This window comes from Phaethon lepturus, unplaced genomic scaffold, assembly GCF_000687285.1.
Source record: "Phaethon lepturus isolate BGI_N335 unplaced genomic scaffold, ASM68728v1 scaffold19372, whole genome shotgun sequence".
In the NCBI taxonomy this organism is placed as follows: domain Eukaryota; kingdom Metazoa; phylum Chordata; class Aves; order Phaethontiformes; family Phaethontidae; genus Phaethon; species Phaethon lepturus.
This window is the reverse complement of record NW_010525789.1, coordinates 87,417-110,320: the sequence shown is the minus strand read 5'-3', so window position 1 is coordinate 110,320 and position 22,904 is coordinate 87,417. Positions and strand designations below refer to the sequence as shown.

Sequence of the window (22,904 nt, the reverse complement as noted above, 5' to 3'; positions counted from 1 at the left end):
CTTTCACTATTTCTAATACTATGAAAAGTCACTCAAGGAGAGTAAAAGCTTGTAGTGCTTACTTTTGCTTTTAAGTAACACTGAAAACATAAGAGGCTTTTTTCCATTTTCTTCTCTTTTCCATGCAGAGTTTAAAAAAAAAAAAAAGTTAAATCTGAAACTTAACTTTAGATGCTTCAGAAAAACTGTTTCTTCTTGTTTACGATATTGTAGTTGCAAAACTTGAAAAATAATGAAAATTATGCAGAATTGTTTGTCTGAACAATACATAAGGTAACTGTTCCCAGTAGTTTGTGCTACATCAGCAAGCACAACTTTCCTCAAAGATTCTCCTTCTTTTTTCCTTTTCTGTACTGATGTGGCAAAATTCAAGACCTTTCTTTTCTAAGATCTAATAGTGTTGTATGACACATTCTGTCTTTTAAAAAGCATTTGTAAAATTTCATTATACCCAGCAGATAGCTTCAGCAGCTTCTGGCCAACAAGTTACATAAGGGCTGAAGTTCATTGTTACGTAATTAAATTTAATGCTGTAAGGTGGAAAATTCATACAAGGAAACCCAGAAGCTACTAAAATTCATAGTGCTGCGAAGTAGTTGACAGGCCATGTCATTTATGTACAACAGCTTTGTTTTTGAAGAATAAGGACTGCTTGATAGACTACAGTAATAACTTTGATTTCTGTTGAAGAGGTCACTTCTCAGGGGAAAAGGGGAAATAAAGCTCTTCTTCTTACAATTTAAAATTTATTATATGTGTTTCCTTTGATTGTGAAACAGTTGGATATATAAGGTAGTTATATGATGAATGAAATGGTTGGATGGTAGTTTTGATATAGCAGTTTTGGTTACGTTTGCATTTCTTTCTTATCTATTTGCTTTCTGGGTAGATGTGATACTAGGTTTAACACTTAGTAGTTTACCCTATGGCTGAGGATATTCAGTGATGGAGACAAATGAGTTTCCTTCCATTGTGGTCTGCAAGGTTGTCAGCTGCAAGACTGGTCAGACTGCACGGTTTTCATCTCACTTCTGATACGTAAGATGGCAGACTATTAGATAGCTTAGGGGAGCATTTTGATACATGATGTGCGAGACATGACTCCAGGGATTTACAGTGGAAGAATTTTCCGGGGATCTTGTTCATCATAGAGTCACATCAATTTTCATGGGTGATTTTGAGTTTGTGGATGTCAGCTGAGATCTCCCTCACTGAGAGAAAAAAGTTGGGATTTTACTGAAATTCCTTGCTCAGTCTGAGTACAGGACTAGCTTTCAATGCTGTGATTCTTCTGGGTGTTACAAGTATGCTTTCAGAGGGTGTCTTTGAATTTTCCATGCAGGAGGCATTCTGTGGCTTTCTTCTTGGCAGAGACTGCTTGTTATTTAACAGCTATTTCATCTTCTGCTACTAGATACTGTAAAATGTTACACCTTACTGTTTCTGTGGGCATGTGGCACTGTTCACTTCCCAACTGCTTCATCGCTTGCCTCTGAGATTTCAAAGTACAGCTTTATGGCAGATAGGAAATCAGAAATGAGATGAGATGTTCTCTACTAGCTCATACTTACCTGTTCCCTGCCTCATCTGTTGTCAGCGTTGCTTAAACATGTATAGAACAGCTTCTTTTTGAAGAGTATTTGAAGAGATGACTAAGATTTAAGGTACATGCTGCTGATCCCAACTGGAATTCTGAGTGTTTGAAAACTTAATTCAATGCTTTTTTCCCAGTTGGCAGAACTGGGAAAAACTTAGGTGGCTCAGCTAACTTAATTCTGGCTTACAGTCAAGGTAGGGGCACTCTCCGAAGCAACCTCAACAGTGCTAAGCTGCTTACCAGGACGGCGAAAAGATTGGCAGTTCTTTTAGCAGCCTCTTGTTACTCCTAGCACGCATGTAAAGTGAGAAGACGATTGGAGCTACAGCAAGCTTGTATGGTTGGAAGGAGTTGCCTGCACAAGTGCCTGCAGTTTGGTAGTGGTAGAGGAGGAAAGTTATGGTGAGAGACTCAAAGAACAGGAAACCAACCAAAACCTTAGTCCAATCCCATGAGGTTTAAGGACATATGTGTGAGTTTGCCAGGACCACCAGACTTTGGGACAGTTGCAACCTAAATTGCAGATGGAAGATGCTCTGTGGCTGTATGGATACGGTGAAACTCTTTGTAGGAGAAAGCTTTGCTGTCACCAGAGAAACCTGTGAACTGCTCAAGCCAGTGCAGTTTGGCAAATTTTGTGGTTCAAAACATTTAATGAATGTCAATGTTAAATATCTGCTAGCAAGTCTGAGGCTAGTGGTTAACCTGAAGATGTTTTGGTTACATTTGAGGAGCAGAGTACTGGGCATAATGTAATGCATGGAAATGAGTTTAGTCTAACAAGGAATACCTCTGTTAAAGTAAGAAAATGCAGCTCATAGAGCATTTGATTTGTTTGATCTTGGAAGAACTGCACAATATTGTGGACACAGCTGAGACTGGATTTTAAGTCTGATTTTTAGAATAAATGTTTCCATGGAAGGAAGAATGTGACAAGCTGAGTACGGGGATTGAATAAAGAGAAAGCTTGTGGGTGAAAAACAGTGAAGACAAATCAACAGGAGCTTGGAAAGAATGTGGGTGCATGTGATGAAGATAATGTACAATAGAGAGGAAAACATCACAGTGAAACACAGAAGGAAAATGGATAAAAAGATCCATTTCAGGAACACGAAAATGGAAGTCACATTAGCTTTAAATTTCCTTAAAGATTCCTTCATATAGCAATGTAAGTTGCAGAAAGAACAGATTAGCTAAACTGTCTTCTGTACAACTGGACACTTACGTGATAAATCCCAAAGAAAGTAAAAAAAAAAAAAAGAAAAGGTATTTGATGCTTATTTGCCTCTGCATGGTTACCTCTTTGGGAGGAGAGAGTGGATAATGAAAACGGGAAACAAAACTTCCTTTATGTTTTGACTATAGTTTATTGGTAATCAACCAATACTTTCTCAGTGAAATGAAAGTGGTGGAGAATAAAACAAATTGCTACTGAGAGAAGTTATAGTAAAACAACGGAGGAGCTGATGTACTTTTCAACAACAGTCTGATTTTTAGCATGGTTTTTGTGTAAGCCCATTAATCCATGTATAGTGATTGTTGCTGCCACTCAGTCTCCTTCAACAATACCTCTGATCTACCCCTGACTGTACTTCTGACAATAGCAGACCCTTGTGCTTTCCTTTTTTCCCCTTTTTTCCCTTTTTTCCCCCTTTTTCCCTCCTTTTTCCTTTTTCTTGCCTTTGTTGTCAGGGTAAGGCCTGGCATTTTTCCTGTTACCCCAGGGATGTGTGAAGTGCATACTTTGTGATGGGTAGGGAGGATACCCCTCTGCTCAACTCACTACATCTTTTACAAATGTTAACGAGTTGTCCGTTATACCCTGTTGTCTGTTGTACCAGTTATACCTACTTCATCAGCTGAGGTTCGGACACCCAGTGCTGTGATATCGACAGTAAGTTGAGCCTATTTATGGGAAAAGGCTGGTGAGAATGTTTGGGGTGATTATTGCGTAGTTGATGCTGTTTACTTTGGTATGTAGAAGCATACAGTAGGTACTGTAGTGCAAATACTTAAAACAATAATATTTATTTGCAGCAGACAATATGTAACTTGAATTCTGCTAAGCCCCAGTTATGAAAAAAGGTACCAAGGAGGACCCTGGCAACTACCAATCCATCAGCTTCATCTCTTTACCTCAGAAGATCATGGAACAGATCCTCCTAGAAGCTATGCTAAGGCACACAGATGTCAGGGAAGAGATTAGAGACAGCCAGCATGGCTTCACAAAGGGCAAGTCCTGCCTGACCAATCTAGTGGCCTTCTATGATAGAGTGACCACATCAGTGGACAAGGGAAGAGCTATGGATGTCATCTATCTGGACTTCTGTAAGGCCTTTGACATGGTCCCCCACAACACCCTTCTCTCTAAATTGGAGACATACAGATTTGATGGGTGGACTGTTCAGTGGATGAGGAATTGGTTGTATGGTCGTATCCAGAGGGTAGTGGTCAATGGCTCAATATTCAGATGGAGACCAGCGACAAGTGGTGTCCCTCAGGCGACTATATTGGGACCAGTACTGTTTAGTATCTTCATCAATGACATAGTGGGATCAAGTGCACCCTCAGCAAGTTTGCAGATGACACCAAGCTGAGTGGTACTGTTGACATGCCTGAGGGATGGAATGCCATCCAGAGGGACCTGGACAAGCTTGAGGAATGGGCCTGTGTGAACTTCATGAGGTTCAACAAGGCCAAGTGCAGGGTCCTGCACCTGGGTCAAGGCAACCCCCAGTATCAATAGAGGCTGGGGATGAAGGGATGGAGAGCAGCCCTGCTGAGGAGGACTTGAGGGTACTGATGGATGAAAAGCTGGACAGGAGCTGCTGACAATGTGTGCTCACAGCCCAGAAGACCACCGTATCCTGGGCTGCATCCAAAGCAGCCTGGCCAGCAGGTCGAGGGAGGTGATTCTGCCCCTCTGCTCTGGTGAGACCCCACCTGGAATACTGCGTCCGGCTCTGGAGCCCTCAGCACAGGAAAGACTTGGACCTGTTGGAGCAGGTCCAGAGGAGAGCCACAAAAATGATCAGAGGGATGGAACATCTCTCCTCTGAGGACAGGCTGAGAGAGTTGGGGTTGTTCAGCCTGAAGAAGAGAAGGCTCCAGGGAGACCTTGTTGCAGCTTTCCAGTACTCGAAGGGGGCTTATAAGAAAGTGTGGACAGACCTTTTATCAGGGCCTTGAAGCAACGGGACAAGGGGTAATGGTTTTAAAGTAAAAGAGGGTAGATTTAGACTGGATATAAGTAAGAAATTTTTCACAATGAGGATGGTGAATCACTGGTACAGATTGCCCAGAGAGGTGGTAGATATCCCACCCCTGGAGACATTCAAGGTCAGGTTGCATGGGGCTCTGAGCAACCTGATCTAGTAGATGTCCCTGCCCATTGCAGGGGGTTGGACTAGATGGACTTAAAAGGTCACTTCCAAACCAAAGATTCTATGATTCTATTTTAGAAGATTGTCATCTGGTCCGTTATACTCTTCAGTTTAATTTTATATATCTTAATCATTATATCTTAAAAGGTTGCAGTTACATCAGAGGACTACCCCCCACCTCTTTGGTTTTTTTCTTCTTTTGGTGCAGTGATGAACAAACTACTGTTGTCTGAAAGTCTTTTAAAGCCAAATCAGTTTCTCTTCTTACTATTAGGTGAAGTAGCCTCAGTCTTTATGTATTACTAGCTGCTGCATCTGTGGCCAAACTTGTATTCTTACATTGCCTATTTATTTGCTAATGTACAGATCCTCTTGAAAACTTTAGCACTCAAGACATCACGTGGATTTTGAATGCACCTTGGAAGATTTTGATTCCATAAATGAAATGTTAATATGATAAGCTGAGATAGATATAGTCCTGTTTCCACTTCTTTTCATGGAATTTAAAAGTGAATCTGTTTTCAGTTTCTTCAGATCAGCATTACAAAAGATAAGTACCACTTGGCATGACTGGACTCAAAAATAGATACTAAAATGATAACTTCATGATAATGATTTACATTTTTAACACCTGCAGTGAGAGGAACGGGTGTTTCACCCCAACAAACTGAAACAGAAATGAAAGCTGCCTGAAAATGTCGCTTGTAAGCCTTGAAAACATGAGAGTATTTAACTATCTTTAGTTCACTTATTACCTCATTTTTAATAGGTATACCTTATTGACTGAAACCTAAATAGTCAAATTAGTTTACCTTCTTGAAGGTGTGTATTTGACTACCGTTTGATACGAGTGGAAGCAAATACAATAAAGGAATAGAACCGGAAAGGAATGAGAGTATACCAAGCATATGTATGTATATAAACATATATATGAATGTGTGTATATATAAAAATAATATAGATAAATTATCTGAGTTCTTGTTAAAGATTTGATCATTAGAACTATATGTAAGTAGAAACTTTTTAAAGAAAAATGATCCTGAATGTTATATCGGTTTCTCTCTGAAACTGATCTACTGCCCTTTTTCCCTATTGAATCACAGAGCTTCCACTGCCTATTCTTTATATGAGCAAAAAGGCATCAAAACTCAACATTTGAAAGCAAATCCAAAGACTTTTTCAAAGATTAAAATTAAACATTTTGAAGACCTGATCTTTCTGATGTATGACAAATCATTCCAACTGACACTTCAGCAAATGAACGTCTTTGTATACCAGAAGGCCTTGAATAACTCTTTTGCATCTCTAAATCCTATTAACACTGACCTATGTAGTGAAACTGCTGCATAGTGGCTGATGAATGCTGTGTGTTAACTCACTTATAAAATGGTTTATTTGGGAAAATATCTCTGAATACAACAACCTGAGGTAACATCTGCCATGAAAAAGATTTCCAAAATAGTACACGAGACTAAAGTACTGAATTACAAGAACAAAAAAATCCAGAATCTATTTGCCTTATTCCCTTTACTGGTGTTTTTTTCACCTTTTTCCTGTTTGTCTCTGCCATCATCTTGCAGTGATGTAACAGGCATTTCAAAGATGCCTGATTTAGGCCAGACCCAGACACTTTCAACAGATGCATTGAAGCAGGAGATTAAAAAAAAAAAAAAAAAAAAAAAAAAAGTAGTAAATTGGGGTTTCATGTGAAGAAAGTAATACCAGTGTACCACTCTTTTCATTTAATTGGCACAGATCTATGGCTTAAGGCTTTGAGGAATGCTTCTTGGAAATGTCACATAAGAGTCATGGTGCAGAAGGAATGGGGAGAAAGAGACAGAGAAGTTGTGCAGTGAGGGAGAGAGAGAAGCAAAGAGAGGGGAGGTGAATGGAGAAATAACTTTAAAAGGTTGCTTTGTTTCTTCAAACACTGAATTTATTTTTATTCTTTAAAAAGCTTGTTTATTTGTCAGGTAGTTATTTGACTAGATTTGGCAAAAGTGGCCTTTCCTTTTTAAATAGCATTCCTTCATGATTCCAATTTACATCCAAACCATTTTGTAAGTGTTGCTTAACAGTTGTAGTATGTATTGCACTGGTTCTTGCATTGTGTGGTGTGAACTCATAAGAAGTTTCAAAGGTTGTAACAGTCTAGCCTGCCCCATGTTCCTTGTGTGTAAATTTTGATGATTGTAAGGGTTCTGTAGTTTTATAATTTTTTAGTTTGATATTTTCTGTGCTGCATTATGAAAGATTTTGCACAGTGTTGAAGATTCGCAAACTGTTCCTTAAAGACAGTTGTCATAGAAGAGAATAAATTTGAATTTGCATGCATTTATTTACTGCATCGAGTTTGAAAGAACTCAACACATTGAAAAGACTGTTAAAACACAAAATAACTAAATTCTATGGGGAATTAATAAAACTCATGACCTTGTAGTAGCATATTTTGATAGTGGGAGAAAACTGAGCCAACAAAAATGGCTCAAGAAAAAATATGCTAGAATAGCTCTTTGAATGCTAGGTCACAACAGGCTTTTTCCTGCACAGACCCCCAGAAACATTTCTCAGCCTAGGCTGAACTTGTGTTTATTTAACGTTACTGTGGTATTTTTTCCTGCTTCTGAATTTATCAATAAAATCTGGTTTTATTTAAGATAACTTGTGTATGTCTTGGATAAAACAAACAAACAAAAAACCTCTCTACTTTTTCCTTTGGGTGAGTAGGACTGAGGCAGTAATAGCCTTGTGGTTGGGCAGTTCATGGGAGAAGTTTATGAGAGTCTCCCTGGACATGACCACAGAGTCCCCAGAGATGTTATCAACAAAGGAGAAGGTAACGAAAGAAATATTGAATATGGTGGTTGCAAAGAAAATACATGTCTGTAATGTGGCTTTAGTCAAAGTTAAACTTGACTATGCAATGTGCAATGTTCTGGACCATGTTGGGCACATGAAAGTTGCCATGTAACAACTTCATTTTTCCTATAAATTATGCTTTCTACTTTTCTACTCGGTAAGAAACAGGATTTGTGATTCTGAATATTAAATGTTGAGAGCCAATTGAACACTATGCATTTTGTGAGGCTACTAATATTTTGATACCGGGCTCAACTGGATTTTACACAAAATAGTGTTTTGAGCTGTGTGACTGTAGGGTAGAAGATGAAGAGTTGGCTGTATGGCCTGCAGAGGCCCAGTGAGATCCACACTTGCTTTAAATAGTACTCGTGGAATATCCACAAATCATATTTCTTTGATTTCATGGGAAGTGATTATTATTATTTTTAGTCTTAAAGAGGCCAAGGGTTTAAGACAAATCTGAATAATTGAACAGCCTGTAAAATTCAAGTTGGGATGAGATTTTCAGGGCAGTCACAGCTGCAGAAAATTCTGGCAACTTCTCCTGAGGAGAAAAATATTCAGGTGATTTCAGGTTTACGTTGCGTTAAGGGAATCAGTTTCCAGAAAAAGTGCCTTATGTTTGGGGATCAAAAGCTCCCTGTGTCAAGGAGCTTCACATATTCACATATCGTATCATATTCACAAAATCTGTGTGCTGCCCATCCATTAGTAGTAAGATGGAAAATCCAGCAGCATTAGTGTAGCTATACTTTACTTTCTGGAACTCTACTTATCGCACTTGTCATGCTTGTGGCAAGCAGTTAGTCCTGTTGCACTTAATCATGTGCAGACACAAGTAGCAGGTAGTCTCTCTGCCCCAATAACTTTACTGTCTGATTGGATAAGGCTGCTGAAGAGGAGGATATAATGTACAGACTTAACAATATCTGATAGAAGATGTTATATTGGTTACCAGATTTTTTTTTAATTTTTGTTTTTTTAAGTTTAGTTAGGAAGTGGTAAGTCAACTGGGATGAAACTCTGAAGGAAAGAAGGCAAGGTTAGGTTCCAGGGAGAAAACCATGCAAGGGTGCTGTTACAGAGTATAATTGAGGAAGGAGCAGTGGGAAAGAGGTTCAGAACAAGCAGCTGAGGAGCACAGGGTTGAGGAAGTCCTGCCAAAATCTGGTTGCTCTATGCTCTCTGCTTTGGCAGCTTCTGTAGCTGTTCCTGCTGTCTGGGGTTTCTGGCTTGTTCTTCCCCATCGGTTTTTCTTTAGACAGAATGGCTAGGGAAGAAAGGAAAAGCGACACCGAAGTTCTTGCACTTTGAAAATGATGTTCTGCCTTGTATACGTTTTGATCCAGGACAGGCCAATAGAGGATAATTCTTCTTTTTGAGACCTTTTTGGGTTTTTTGGTCTCCCTTTACTTGCAACAGCTCCTGAACCTTGCCATAGTTTTGCCTTACTCATGCCTGTAATGCTACAGTTCATGCATCAATCCCTGCCTTTGGAGCGCCATTCTATCGTTTTCACCCATTAATTTTTTAAAAAGTATTATTAGACTACAAAAACCCTGGAAATGTTGAGTTGTGTTTCTTTTTCTAAAATAGAATCTAAAGTAATTTATTGTGCTACCCTATCTCTGAACATGTTTTTGCCACTTGTGCTTTTTTATGTTGCTTTGTGAATGACCCCATAACAGAAACAAACTAAACAGATGTAAAGTAATGAAACAAGCAAACTTTAAATTGCCATCAAAGTACATCACACAAATTAGCTAAGGCTAGACACTTTCTTGAGTATATTTTACAGTATTCCTAAGTGTTCATGTTGACAGTAATATCTAAAATGTGTTATGTTCATGTACTGCTAATAGATGAAAAATAGCTAAATTACTGAGTTACTTTTGATTTTGACTGCTAAAGCGTATTGGGGTACAATATAGCAAATCAACCTGTCTGTCAGCTTGAAGCTTTTCTTCCCTGTAGAACCTTTAAACAGTTGAAGTATTCTGTCACTTCTGTTTTCTTTTTTTTTGGTTCTTAGGAATTCTTTCTTGGAAGTTGTGCCTTAGCACAAATAATCTTCTGTTGTACTATGCTGACTTTGTACATTTTTTGTAGTGTGCAGGAGTTTTGAAATACATGATAAACTACGTTTTCCAATGCATGAGATGTGTAAAGAAAAGTATGTAGTCAAATGAAGCAAATTAGAAGCTTTGTCTTATCAAGATTTGTGTGTTGGAAGTGGATAAATAACAGTACCATAGGATTTTGGTGAAAATGTACATTATTACTACAGATTCATGAGGTAGTATAGTCTGCCAAAGTAGTGATTACTTAAGGAAAAAGAAAAATATTACAAAGTACTTTCAGGTTTGTCATAGAAACTAAGGGGTCAAAATACTGCAGGAAGCAAGGCAAATTGGAAGCATGTTTGAGATTGTTCTCAGATAAGATATGGGAAAGTAGAAGGAATATTCTCAGTAAAACCAGTGAATATGAAAACATACCGTACATCATGGTATTATTATGCTGCTGTATATGTGGAATTTCTAATGGTGAGTGAAATCCTTACTGGTATTTTTGGATAGTAAAGATGAATAAATGAAAAAAGAGTAGGATGGCAAATTGTCTTAATGAGATGCAGACATATTTGGGCTATGAAGAAGCCGCTCCTGCTAATTGTTGTCATGTAAGCATAGAACTGCTTGAGCAGGGACTGCGTGAAGAAAGAAGTGTGCTGTTTATCATGCCTTATTATACATGAGAGCTTTTGCCCTTGGATGTTTCCTGTAATAAACCTTTGAAAAGTGTTATGAAGAAACACAGGAATAAGCGGGTAATGGATGGATAATCAGCTGTTTACACAGCAGGGAGTTTAAAAGGCCTGTATACTAAGGCTTGTCAGTTGATTGAGCCTTTTGAAATGGGTCATAGCAGAAGCAAAAATGTAGCATTAGCAATGCACTTGCTGGTGTTACCAGTGGTGCTGGTAAGGGTGACTGTACGAGACAATTTAGAGCTACAATTCTGAAAAGAGAGAGAGACTTCTATGGTTTCAGTGGTTGTGAAAATCAAGATGGCGTGCATTTAGTGATGAACTATGACAAACAGACTACTGATTAAAGGTAAGAAAAAAAATAAAGCTTTTCTTTACTGCTGTAAAGTCATGTAAAGAATGTACAAGGTTTTACTGGAAGTAATCATTACAATTCAAATGGAACAATCTTTTTTCACCACTATCTTTCAGGGATTGATGGAGAAGTGCATCTTCTACATACAAAACATGATACCTGTTGTTAAGCTTAGCATTGCTTTAATTGTACCTTCATCAGAGTTTTAATAAAGGTTACAGTCCTGCTTCTTGGGTTCTTCATCTTTAGTTATTATTATGACAACCCTTATGCTTCCTGTTCTGAGGCACTGCCTGAATTTGTGCCAGTGCAGTCATAATTTTACCCAATCTTCATACATTTCCTTATTTGCTTAATGTTAATGTCTATGTGGACATTATTTAGTCATCAATTATATTTTCCCATTATATTGTTTTATAGTGGCAAAAAGTGTCTCAAAAGTTAATGAATGATAGATCTAGCGTTTGATGTTTCCCAGCAAGGTGAGAAACATCAGATAGCAGCAGCAAAGTTTTCCTGTACCCTGATGTACATGTGGGAGGCCACCTTAGTAGCTGCAACTCATGTCCGTGTTGCTGAGGCTTTCAGTGGTGGTATATCAGTATTGATGTTGCTTTTGGGCACATATCAGATGAATGTTGCTTTAAAATGCTTTTCAAATAAAAAATGGAAGTGTCGGTCATGGTAATTGCAGCTGGGTAAAGAATAATTGTTCTTTCTAATAAGATAGTTTATGGATAATGTTTAAGTTTCTAACCCACAAAACATTTTTACCTGTAATATATATATTTTACCTGTAGGCTTATTTTAGTCTCATGTGGTGTTGAACATCATAAAACAGAATAGACTGGTAATTGCAAAAGTGACTTTGTTATTATTTCTTTCAACTCATGGTGGTGGTGGTTGTTGTTGTTGTTTAGGAAACCTGAATTGACTGACTCTGCCTCTCTGCTAGAGACCTTCAAGTTTCTTGAAAATGCAGCTGCAGACTTTAGTGATGAAGAAGATGAAGACGACATTGAAGGAAGAGAGAAAACAATCATTGATACTGCAACAGTGAGTGGAAAAAATAATTGAAAAAGTTTCGAAGAACAGAAAAAGTGAGATTAATGAGATGCCTATATGCAAAATATGTGACTGTGTATGTACACGTGCAAATCATTAATGCATCTTTATGATGGTCTGTCCACGCATGTGTGCATAATAGGAATTATATATGCATTTCTGAGTTTGTGCATACAAGTTAATCTTTGCCATCTTTATTTCTTTAAGTTTGCAGTGACAGATTAAAAATTTTTTTAAATTGTCTTTCTACTATTCCATACTCCCTACTATTTTTCATATATATTGGATACAATTTTTAAGGTAGCAGCTGTCCTTTTTTACAATTTTCAGCTTATTTTGAAGGTATTGTTTGTAATGTTGCGTGTCGAAAATGTGTTGTTTCTTGAATATTTATATAAATGTATTGATGTTTAAAATGACTTGTAGAAATTTACCCTTGTAGGGTACAGAACTGAAATACCATATTTCTCTTTAAATAGCTTGTGGAAGGAAGAAGTATTATAACTGGAAAAACTCTAATGTTGTTAATAAACTTTTTTGTTTGTTTATTCAGTCACATGCCTGAAACTCCCACATGATCCATACTTTGCCATATGATTTGGTCATATGATCACATAAAATTGATATATACAATCAGTACTCCATTTTATCCTATTCTTTTCAAAAGTAATATTTGTTCAATGAATTGTGTTTCTTAGCAATTGAAGCAGATACGAGTTTTGATGGATGTGATTGTTTCTATGATCAGTTTTAAGAAAAAGCACTTAAAAACCCATCAGTTTTAAAGGGTTTTTAAAGAGGATCTTTGTAAACTTGTTCCTGTCATCCATGAGCTGTGAACTAATGTCAGAGACTGCTCTGTAAAATCATCTGTAATGCAGTGTGTTGAGTAAGCCTGCCGAAGGAATGAAGATTAAAGTTTAGGTTCAGATTTTGAAATTAGTTCATTGTATTTAGAGGAAACTTATTGATCCTCATGAACTATGGGATGTTGGCTTGTGTACTGACGTCTTTTCAGACTGACCCTTAGCAAGGTTCCAAGTCAAAATATTGTGATGAATGTAATTTTTCTTCTGCTGTAGAAGTAAAACATGCTACAGATTTCATGTATCGTGGCATCAGCTCACCTACTAGTCAAATAACTGTAAAGCATCTAGTCCATTTTGATAATTGATGGAAAAGCAAATTTATTGCAGAAAGCATACAATGAGGTCCTTCATTAAAATGTGTTTTTTTCTTTTACCAAAATTCATTAAAACTTCTTTTTTACCAAATTTGCTTTTGAATCTGAAAGGGAAATGCAATTTAAACATGGAAGTACTGTGTTTAAATAACAGAAGTACTCAGGATGGATGGACTGATTTTTGCCAAGTCTAAGCAAATTAGCTCTTGTCAGTTGTGGGTTTGTCCTTTTTTTTCCCATAGACTCGTCTTTTGGTCCACGTGTAGAGAGATTTCATAGGTGAGAGTTAAAAAGGCTACTTTCAGAGAAGCAGAGTGAGTTTGTTTTTGCTGAAGTCCTTTCTACAGCATTCGTGGTTTTTTGTTTGTGGGTTTTGTGTGGTTTTTTAAATCTGTATTAAGAGAAAGTTTGTACTTTTCTGGTATTAAAAAAATTAGTAGTGATCTAGGTCAGTGTAGATTGTTAACAAGTGATTGATTATTGGTGGTCACAGGAAGAAAGACGTACAGACAAATTTCATTTAGACTTAAAAATTTGAATAAAGTCTGTATGCTTATTCTAGGTTTGGTTATTAAGGTATACTTTTCTGCTTCTTCAACTTCCTGTTAGGATTTTGCGTAGAAGACAAGACAAGATGTGCATATAACTAAGACGGTACTGCTTGATAAAAAGATGTGTGTGTAACTTAATTCAGCTTTTTTCTCTCCTTCCTGACCTTTCAGATTGTAAGGAAAAGAGTGCTATCTGACAGCAGTGAAGACAGAGATACAGAAGAAGCTTTGAAGGAGTTTGACTTTTTGGTTACCTCAGATGAAGGTGACGGGGAATCGCGAAGTTCAGGAGATGGAACAGACTGGGGTAAGGAAATGTAATAGATTGTACCAGGAGAAAAAAATTGTGCTAAGAATATATTGTGATTGATTGATTGATTTAGATCTCTGTCATGATCACGGCACCTTTTGAGTCTTCTTACAGTAAATAATTGTCAGACTTGAGGTCCTCTTGACATGATATTCTCATTTTTGTATATGCTCATTTAATGTAAGGATTCTTCAAGGTTTATGTTTCTGGTCATTGTCTTTTTCCTTTTCTTTAATAATAAGGCAGATAGAATTTGAATTTTATGAGTGGAATTTTGATGCGTTTTTTCAGTGACCCATGTTAATGAAGGGCTCTGATAAAGCTGTATTTTACAATTACAAACATGAAAGTTGTATCATCATCTTTGTTTTCTCCCACTTTGATACAGAGAGTAATGTGAGTCATGAAGACTGGATTACTTGTACTTTTATTGTGTGTTAGCAATTTGGGCAATATGAACTATTCAGTTGCTCAAATTTTCTTTTATAACTTATTAGAAGAATATATCTTTAAGCCCCTAGTCATAGAGTGACATTTCACAAACTGTCCCCTGTCCTTTGAGGTTCACATCCTGCAACCCAGAATGCCAGCATCCACTTCACCTTGACATAATTATCCCACATAAACCCACTGCATGGGGAAGGGAAGAAGGAAAAGAACTGGTTAAATATCTTGATGGGGAGTTGTTTCCTCCTTATGCTGCTCTGGAAAGTCTTCAGCATAAGTGGAAACAGAGGGAGATATGGAAGATGAATGGGAAATAATTGAGCCTTATAATGGAACTGAAACCTTGACAGACAAATATGCCATGGTAGCTGTGGCTCCCATGTGAGCTAACAGCTCCGAGATGCTGTATTTGCTGAAGCCATGTCCAACTCATGGCTGGACTCCATTATGTAGCCCCTCTGCTTAAGAGGGTGAGTCTCAATATCATTAGATATAGCAGTCAGTATTCTGTTCACCAAACAAATTTAGGAATGTTACTCTTTTTTACAAAAAGTATCTTTATTAGGTTGTTCTGATACTTCTCTTTAATATTAAAATTTTATCCATTGATGCTTGATAAGTGTAGCTATGGCTTGTGTCACTGAAAAGTTAGTATGCCAACAAGAGATTTTTTGTTCTCATATTCACACTTCTGGTTTATTTTTACGTTCATTGATGACAGCTGGGTACAAATGAGTAAAAGTCTAACATGGAAAAGAAATTGTCATGAAAAGTAGTTTCATTTCTAGAAATTGTAAGGGGTTTTTTGAGTTATAGATGCTTATGGTTTTCGATGACTTGTTTCACAACCTGTGTCTTCTAGAGTAACTGTATATAAGAATAAGCTTCTTTAAGGAACTGCCATTATGAATCACTTTTGTTAATTTGATGTAAGTGAAACTGTTAGCATAGAAGAGTAATGTTGTGTAGCAAGGGTAGAAACAAACAGAGGAAGACCTTGCTTCATTTTGTATCGCAAGCATTACTGATCTGTTACAATAAACTGTTGCACAGATTTGGCTTGAAAGGTCCTCAGAAGCATTCAGGTATTTTTTAAACTGTAAAGGGCTTGCTCAGTAGTAGTTCATAATATACTTGTGAAGTTGAACAGAACCTGTGGGACATGCAGGAAGCATCCTGGAAGAGGAAGAGTCTGTATAAAATTTGTATGTTAAATATTTTCCTGGCAAAATATAATCTAATATAAATCCATTTAAACTTTTTGTTGGAGAAGAGCAAAGAATCTTGTCCAGCCAGGGAGGAAATGCACGATTAAAACTTACAACCTGATCCCAGAAAGAATACATGTTTTTCTCAAGCATGATTTTCTCAGACCTTTTTTGGGTTCTTCACACAATTTTTGATCATTAGTGGTACTTAATTGGCATGTGTATTAAGAGGACATGACTTTAGCCCACAGACCATCTTTTCTAGAGTCTCTCTTCAGCTTATTAGTACCTATTCATTTTCCTAGCTGCTGCAAAAAGACTAATGCCTCAAGACTTTGGGTCTTGAATTAACATGTGACTCATGAGTATAGGATCATGAGTGGAACGTTCAAAGGAGTGAGAAATCATTTAGTCCCACCTCCTGCTCAGGTCCATTTGCAGCAGGTTACTCTGGCCTTCTTCCTTTCAAGTTTTAAACATCTTCCAGGAAAGGAATTCCCATAAATTTTCCAAGGCAGTATTCTGGTATTTGACTATCCTCATGGTAGAAAGTATTTTACCCTTCTGTGATGCGTGTCTGAGCAGAGTCTGCCTCTGTCTTCTCTACAGCCGCACATAAGGTAGTTGTAGGCAGCACTAAGATGCCTCTTTTGCCATTGCTGAACACTCACAGTACCTTCAGCCCCTCCTTGTAGTTCATCTACTCCAGCTGCCTTGACCATCTTAGTGGCTCCCCTGGACTTGCTGTGCTACATCAATACTAGGCACTTCGCATTATACTTAGAAGGTTTCCCAGTGTAAGAAATATTATACTGGATGCAGTACTCAAGGTGTGGTCTCACAAGTGCCAAACGGGGGAATAATCACTTCCCTCACCCTACTGGCTACCTTCTTGTTAATACAACCTAGGATATAGTTGATCGCACTTGCTAGAAGAGTATGCAGCTGACTCCTGTTCAATTTGATGTTGATGGAGGATTCCTAGGTCTTTTTGACCATAGTTCATTTCTAACAAGTCAGTCCCCATGATAACCCATGTCTGGGTTTGTATCGTCTATCTGAAGTGACTCCTTCAGATTGTGATTGATAGTGTTGTGCTTCCTTTACAGACATTTAATACCCTTTCTGCATATTAGTCTGAGGATAAGTTCATTATTGTTTGTATTTTAAAAAGTCTAGAATAGTTTGTTGATGTACAAAGCAAACTTGGTCTGAAAGGAATTAATTTTTAAAATAATAAGGTTGAGATTTTAATGAGGAAAACAAAGTAAAAAGATAACGCATTTCAAAAAATTTTATAGCTGTAATGATCATGACAATAAAGATGTATGAGGAAAAGCTGTATTACCTCCATCCTCTTGCAAATTATTTTTCTAAGCTGCCTCAGTACAGTCTTTACCCATATGGAAAAAATGACTTGAAGATTTGAACTCACGTAACATGTTTTGTTAAAAATATCCAAATACAATACTATTGGAAGAATACTTCTCTGTATCATGTCACAGGGGAAGCAATGAGAGAGATTTTTTTTTTTTTTAAAAAGGAAAAAAGGTGGGTTTTTTTTTCATTTGGCATGTTGAAATGTTTTGTGTATTTTTTCAAAGACTAATAACTCTGGTCTTCCCCTTTTTCTGAAATTGCAGGGGTTTAGTGCTTTAAGATTTTATTCAAACCTTGACATGTATAGTATGTTCCAAAATGATTTAAATGTGCTGCTGCTTTGTGTAAATGACAACATAGCACAAAGACAATGAAATGAGAATTTGAAATGTAGTGATGCAACAACCGAGTTATGAAGTTACATTGACCAGTAACATAGCTGCTGCTTCTAGACACAATAATTCTTTCCCTAGAGGAAAGAAAAAGCTGAAAAATACGCCCTGATTTATTATAAAGTAAATTTTGCTTACATTTATGAACAGCTGTGTGCTTGGTTATAGAAATTAGGCATGTGCAATTTCATGTCAATTTTTTGTTAAGAAAATTTTGAGCAAATAGAAGTGGAATGTGAGCTAGCAGTTTTACAGCTTTCACAAGCTTGGTGCTATTTCTGTCTGTTTAAAATAAAAGACAAATGCCACTGACAGCAGCTGTTACCTCCTTCAGTGGAGATCACTTGGTGACATTATTGAAAAAGGATGTTTCATTTGTTTCACTTTGTTTAGAAAAGGAAGACCAGTGTCTCATGCCTGAAGCTTGGAATGTCGACCAGGGAGTAATAACCAAACTCAAGGAACAATACAAAAAGGAGCGCAAGGGGAAAAAGGGGGTGAAGAGTAAGTGGAAAACATTGCACCTTAAAATCATAAATCCCACATCTTTCACACCCTTAATTCTATCTCTCTTTCAATGTTTTCCTAAAATTACTTACTCTTTTACTTTGCTGCTCCTGACTGCTTTCCTGTTCACCAGTTCTCAGGGGTTGAAATTAATGACAGTCAATCAAGTTACCTGCTAAATAGTTGGATTAGATACAACTTCTTCCAACCAGGTGTTGGATTAATTGAAAATTCTTGCTTTGAACATGGATTATACTTCTCTTATTCAGAAACTTAAATTGTAAAAAGGCATTGGTTTAATAGTTCACACTTTAATATAGAAGACTTCAGAACCCTTTCTTAGCTGGAAACATGCCAGTTTCACAGGAAGAGTTAATGTCTGGTATGTAAATTATAAAAACAAAACAGAAATGGTCTTGAGTATCCTGTTAGATGACAGAGGGTGAAAACAGGTTAATTTCTACCCCTGTTTATACTTAACATTCACAACATGAAAGTCATGCTGTCATCATAATTTGTTATGCAGGGCTCGAAATAGGAAGCAACTCTGGCCATCAGTTTATTTGTAAATCACAGGATTTATTTACCGACTTTCATACCTGTGGGACTAGCCTTTAAAAATGTTGGGTATTTTTATCCAAACAAAAAACTGTGATCAGTATCTGAAATACAGTTTCTAGCCCTGTATTATAGTTTTTGTTACATTTCTTGAAATACGAATCTGTTTTGTAGAAATCAATGTTTTTTGATAAGTAAGCCTTAAAACTTTTTGAACTCGGATGAAGTGTTTAAAATTAAACACTGTGTTCACAGCTATATTTCAAACATCTAGCCATATTGAGAATTCATGTGTGAATGATGTAAATTAATTCTACTGCATGTAGCTCAGTAAGAAATTTGAGGGATGTTGCTCCCTTTGTGGGAAGATGCTTATGAATACCAAGGAAATTCTCACTTCCAAAGAGACATAATAATGCAAAAGGTGTCAGATCCTCACATCATTGAGGCTGACTTGTTACTTGTTACTTTTTGTGTTGCTACTAAATGTGATAAGCCGCTGCTCAGCAGTTGGGTATGTTGCTGAAATTACACTATCAAATACACAAACTAAACCTCCTTTTTCTTCTTTTTTATTAAAAAAAAGTAAATTACTACCATACTTTACATTTCTCAAGTAACATTTTTGTCATCTTTGGAATCATTTAAGTTACTGGAAATTAATTGCAAGTCTGACAATAAGTGGAGCTTGCCAACTAAAGTGTTCATGTTTCACAAAATTAATTCTAAATTTCTTTATAGTTAAGATAGAGAACGGGCATACCAATATACGACTTCAGTGAAATTGATTTTTGTAACTTGTCTGTTATTTTAAAAATACACAGACATGCTATGTAGTTTAGGCTAAGTAGTTGTAGGGTTAACTTAGAAATTTAATCAAACTGTTGAACTTGCATTCCTGAAACAGCTGTTGAGTGCTTTTTATTTTCGATAATAAAACTTAATATTTAATTGTTAATATTGACATAGATATTATTGGAACATGTTTTATATCTTTTATGAGAAAAATCCCTGATGGGGATTTGACTTGGACATTCAGCACTTGGACATTCAGTGCTCCTTCATGAAGATCACTACTGCTCAGTACATTTACAGTGCATTTGGGATTGATTTGATTGGTTTGATCTTGGGAGACCAAATGGTTTACTGCAGTAAAGAAATTAAGCATCTTTCCATGGACAAACCATCATTGAAAGGGCATCAGTGCAAAAAAAAAGTAGGAAGAATCACAGCCTGTTTTCAGCTATTCATAATATTGCACATATTGAAGAAAAATGTGAGGAAGGAAGTCTAGGGAAAAAGAAGAGACTAAATATCTTGACATTAAATTGTACAAAGTTTGTTTCTATGACTTTAATCTTATCATAAATGGTGTTTAGACACTGAACTGCTACTAAGTAAAATACTGGTTTTATAAATCAGATATTATAGTAAAACAATCTTGCAAAATCCTACTTACTGTTTTCCTGAATCAAATAATATTTTTGTGACAGACAAATTAAATACAGTTTAGTTTATTATCTGTCATTATGGTTAGGGTGGACAAAGTAGAGTTTGCAACCGCATTAGTAAACTTGTGATTTTGCAAGGCTGTAGTAAACACTCCTGTGAAGTAGTAGGATAATAGAATCATAGAATGGTTTTATGAGAGAATACATATATTAGAGTACACTTCTGTGTTAAAGCTGCTTAAAAATAGCTGTATTATTTACTGGTCTAGGAAGAAACATAATGGACTATGGGTAAGACATTTTCCCATTCTTAATTAAACTTACAACAGGAAAAACTACCGAAGATATGTATCAGCCTCAATCCTATATAAAACAATCAAAACAGGGATGTGGGAAAATGATGGAGCAAAGCACAGGTAAGTGTCAAGAAGGGCATGGGTCTTCACCATATGTAGCTTCAGGAAGTAGGCCAGTGAATCCAGTTGCATTTATATTTTAATATAAGTTTAATTTTTTTTGATCATATAATTCACGATACTACACTACTGCACAAATAAGTTTTAAAATAATCATGTTGTCATTAAGCATATGCTGCACAAACTACCTGATGCACAAATTTTAAAATTTTCACAAATGTTAGCTATTGTTTTGGAAAAGTAAATACTCTAATATAATCAGTGTGACTCAGAGGCATTCTTCAGCATCCCATGCAAGTAGCAATATGAGTTTATAAATGTGGGGAAGAATGTGCATTCACAATTCTCAGTTGCTTCTATCACTTTCTTTTCAAGAAATTCATTTCATGCTGGATGATTAGTTACTGCTGAAAATAGGTGCTCATTAGTTTTTCTGTGGTAACTTTATAATGCAAGGTAGGATCCATTGTTGCATGTGCTGCTGTAGCATATCTGATATAATCGGTGCCATCATGAACTATGCATAAACCATTTAATTTTTTTTTTTTTCTGGCTAGGGCCCAACAGGTCAAAGCTGCAAGATATGCTTGCAAACTTGAGAGATGTTGATGATCTCCCTTCATTACAGCCATCTGTTGCACCTTCTTCTAGGCCCAGTAGCTCAAGGCTCATTGAACACGAGATAAACAGAACAGATGAAGGCAAGTATTAAAAACGTGCATACACTTTTGTAAAGGGCAAATGTTTATCATTACTTCTGCTTAAAGATTATCCTCTAAGACTTTCCAAGCACTTTACAAATACTGATTTAGCATTACATGTTCTATCTAAGTGCAATAAGTGGCATTCCCATTCCTCCCCTCTGGTCACTATTAGTAAGGTCAAGACACCTACCGAGGTAAAGTCTTGGCTGAATACCTTTGAACATGATGGGAAAAACTCGTTTGGCACTTGGTGGCTTTGTAATATGAGGATCTGAAGTCACTTGCTTTTGTTTTGCTCAGGCCCTGGCAGTCAAGTGTGGAACATGAACTCTCAGGACATGAGAGCATCAGTTGTTCTCCCCATGAACATAATTTTAAATGCATGTATATATACATACACACACACACACACATATGTATGTATTCTTTTTTAAGTGCAAAGATGGAGGCTCTGCAGGCAAATGCAAGTGGCTAGGTATAGCTTTTAAATGCATGTGGTGATTGTGTAGTGAATCATACAGAACAACTTACAGCTTGCCAGTGTATTAATTTGCATAATGTGTTCCAAAAATTAAGAAAAATTCTCATAGCCGTTAGTCCAAGTATGCAATGAGGCATGTGGTTACCTTCATTGATATTATCTCTGAAAGTTGCTAAATCACGTATTTGATTCATCACTTGAATTGCTGTAACAAGCAGCACGATAAATATATGAAGCTATATAATTTGGAAGAGATCATATCATATGTTCTTTACTGAAATGGTAAATATGTCTTTGGAAAAATGAGCAAAACATGGGTTTCATTTAACAGTTTTTCAGTGAGTGTGAAAAAGTAGGTCGGCCAAGTTATAATTAAGATGCATAAAAAGCCCTGGTGTGTGGCATAGTTACCAGAGATCTCAGTAGTTCTATTTCCTACATGCTCAGGGATTTTCTTTATGAAAGAAGGGGGTAACTTAGCAACACTTTGAGAAGTGGAGGAATTTTTTGTTAAATGTTTCCTTTCCGACTTTTCTATATGTACTGAGCGCCGTATTAGCAGAGCTCAATTTTCATGTCCTTTCAAGAATGTGTTTTTTTAATTTGGAGACTCGGATGGACTCTCACAAAAACAAAAGACGACAGCTGATTATTTTCAGTCTGAGTTCAATATTACAAACTATTTAGCTGTGTATTCATTCCTTTATAAATCTGACAGACTGATGGTTTTGGCATACAATTTTTTTATTCTAGTAACTTTTCAAATTTGATGTTCTGTATCTATTGGGTGTTGAGTGGAATCGTAAGTTCAAGAGAGAGAAAAAGAGAACGGTAGTGCAGGCTTCAGGGTTAAGAAGAAGGTAAGAGATGTTTGTGATTAAAAGGTAATAACTAAGAGACCTAATCAAACGGCAGAGCTTGAAGGGCTTTTATTTGATTGTAAAAAGTAATAGAAAGCAAACAGGACACTCAGCAGAGGTGTGAATGTGGAATGGAAAGACCATGGAAAGATTAGCTTACTTTATGCTGGGTGGACTGGAGGGGAATTGAATAGCATCTGAACCTGATGCCTTTGGACAAGGGGGAAGCAGCCTGAACAGATCAGGCTATTCATTGTAGACCATAGTTTGCTTGATTTTTAACTTAGTGTTGGTGCTGTTAAACTAAATAAGACACTGAGAATGAGATGGTATTTCCCTTTCTCTCTCCCTGGTAGCAACAGTATTTGCCAAGGCTTGTATTTACAATGGAGCTAAAAGGGGAAAAAATTGTAATTTACTGAAAAAA

At 36.8% G+C, this 22,904-nt stretch overlaps 1 protein-coding gene across 1 annotated transcript in view; it reads left to right on the top strand.

The window, feature by feature from the left end:
• Positions 1-22,904, top strand: part of STRN (striatin, calmodulin binding protein) — a gene marked incomplete at its 5' end in the record, with an annotated part of 43,041 nt that overhangs the window by 5,845 nt on the left and 14,292 nt on the right. Inside the window, 4 exons of the mRNA XM_010282870.1 lie at positions 11,885-12,020; positions 13,935-14,070; positions 17,894-18,004; positions 20,990-21,133. Coding sequence (XP_010281172.1) covers positions 11,885-12,020; positions 13,935-14,070; positions 17,894-18,004; positions 20,990-21,133 — 527 coding nt within the window. The remainder of the gene's footprint in view (positions 1-11,884; positions 12,021-13,934; positions 14,071-17,893; positions 18,005-20,989; positions 21,134-22,904) is intronic.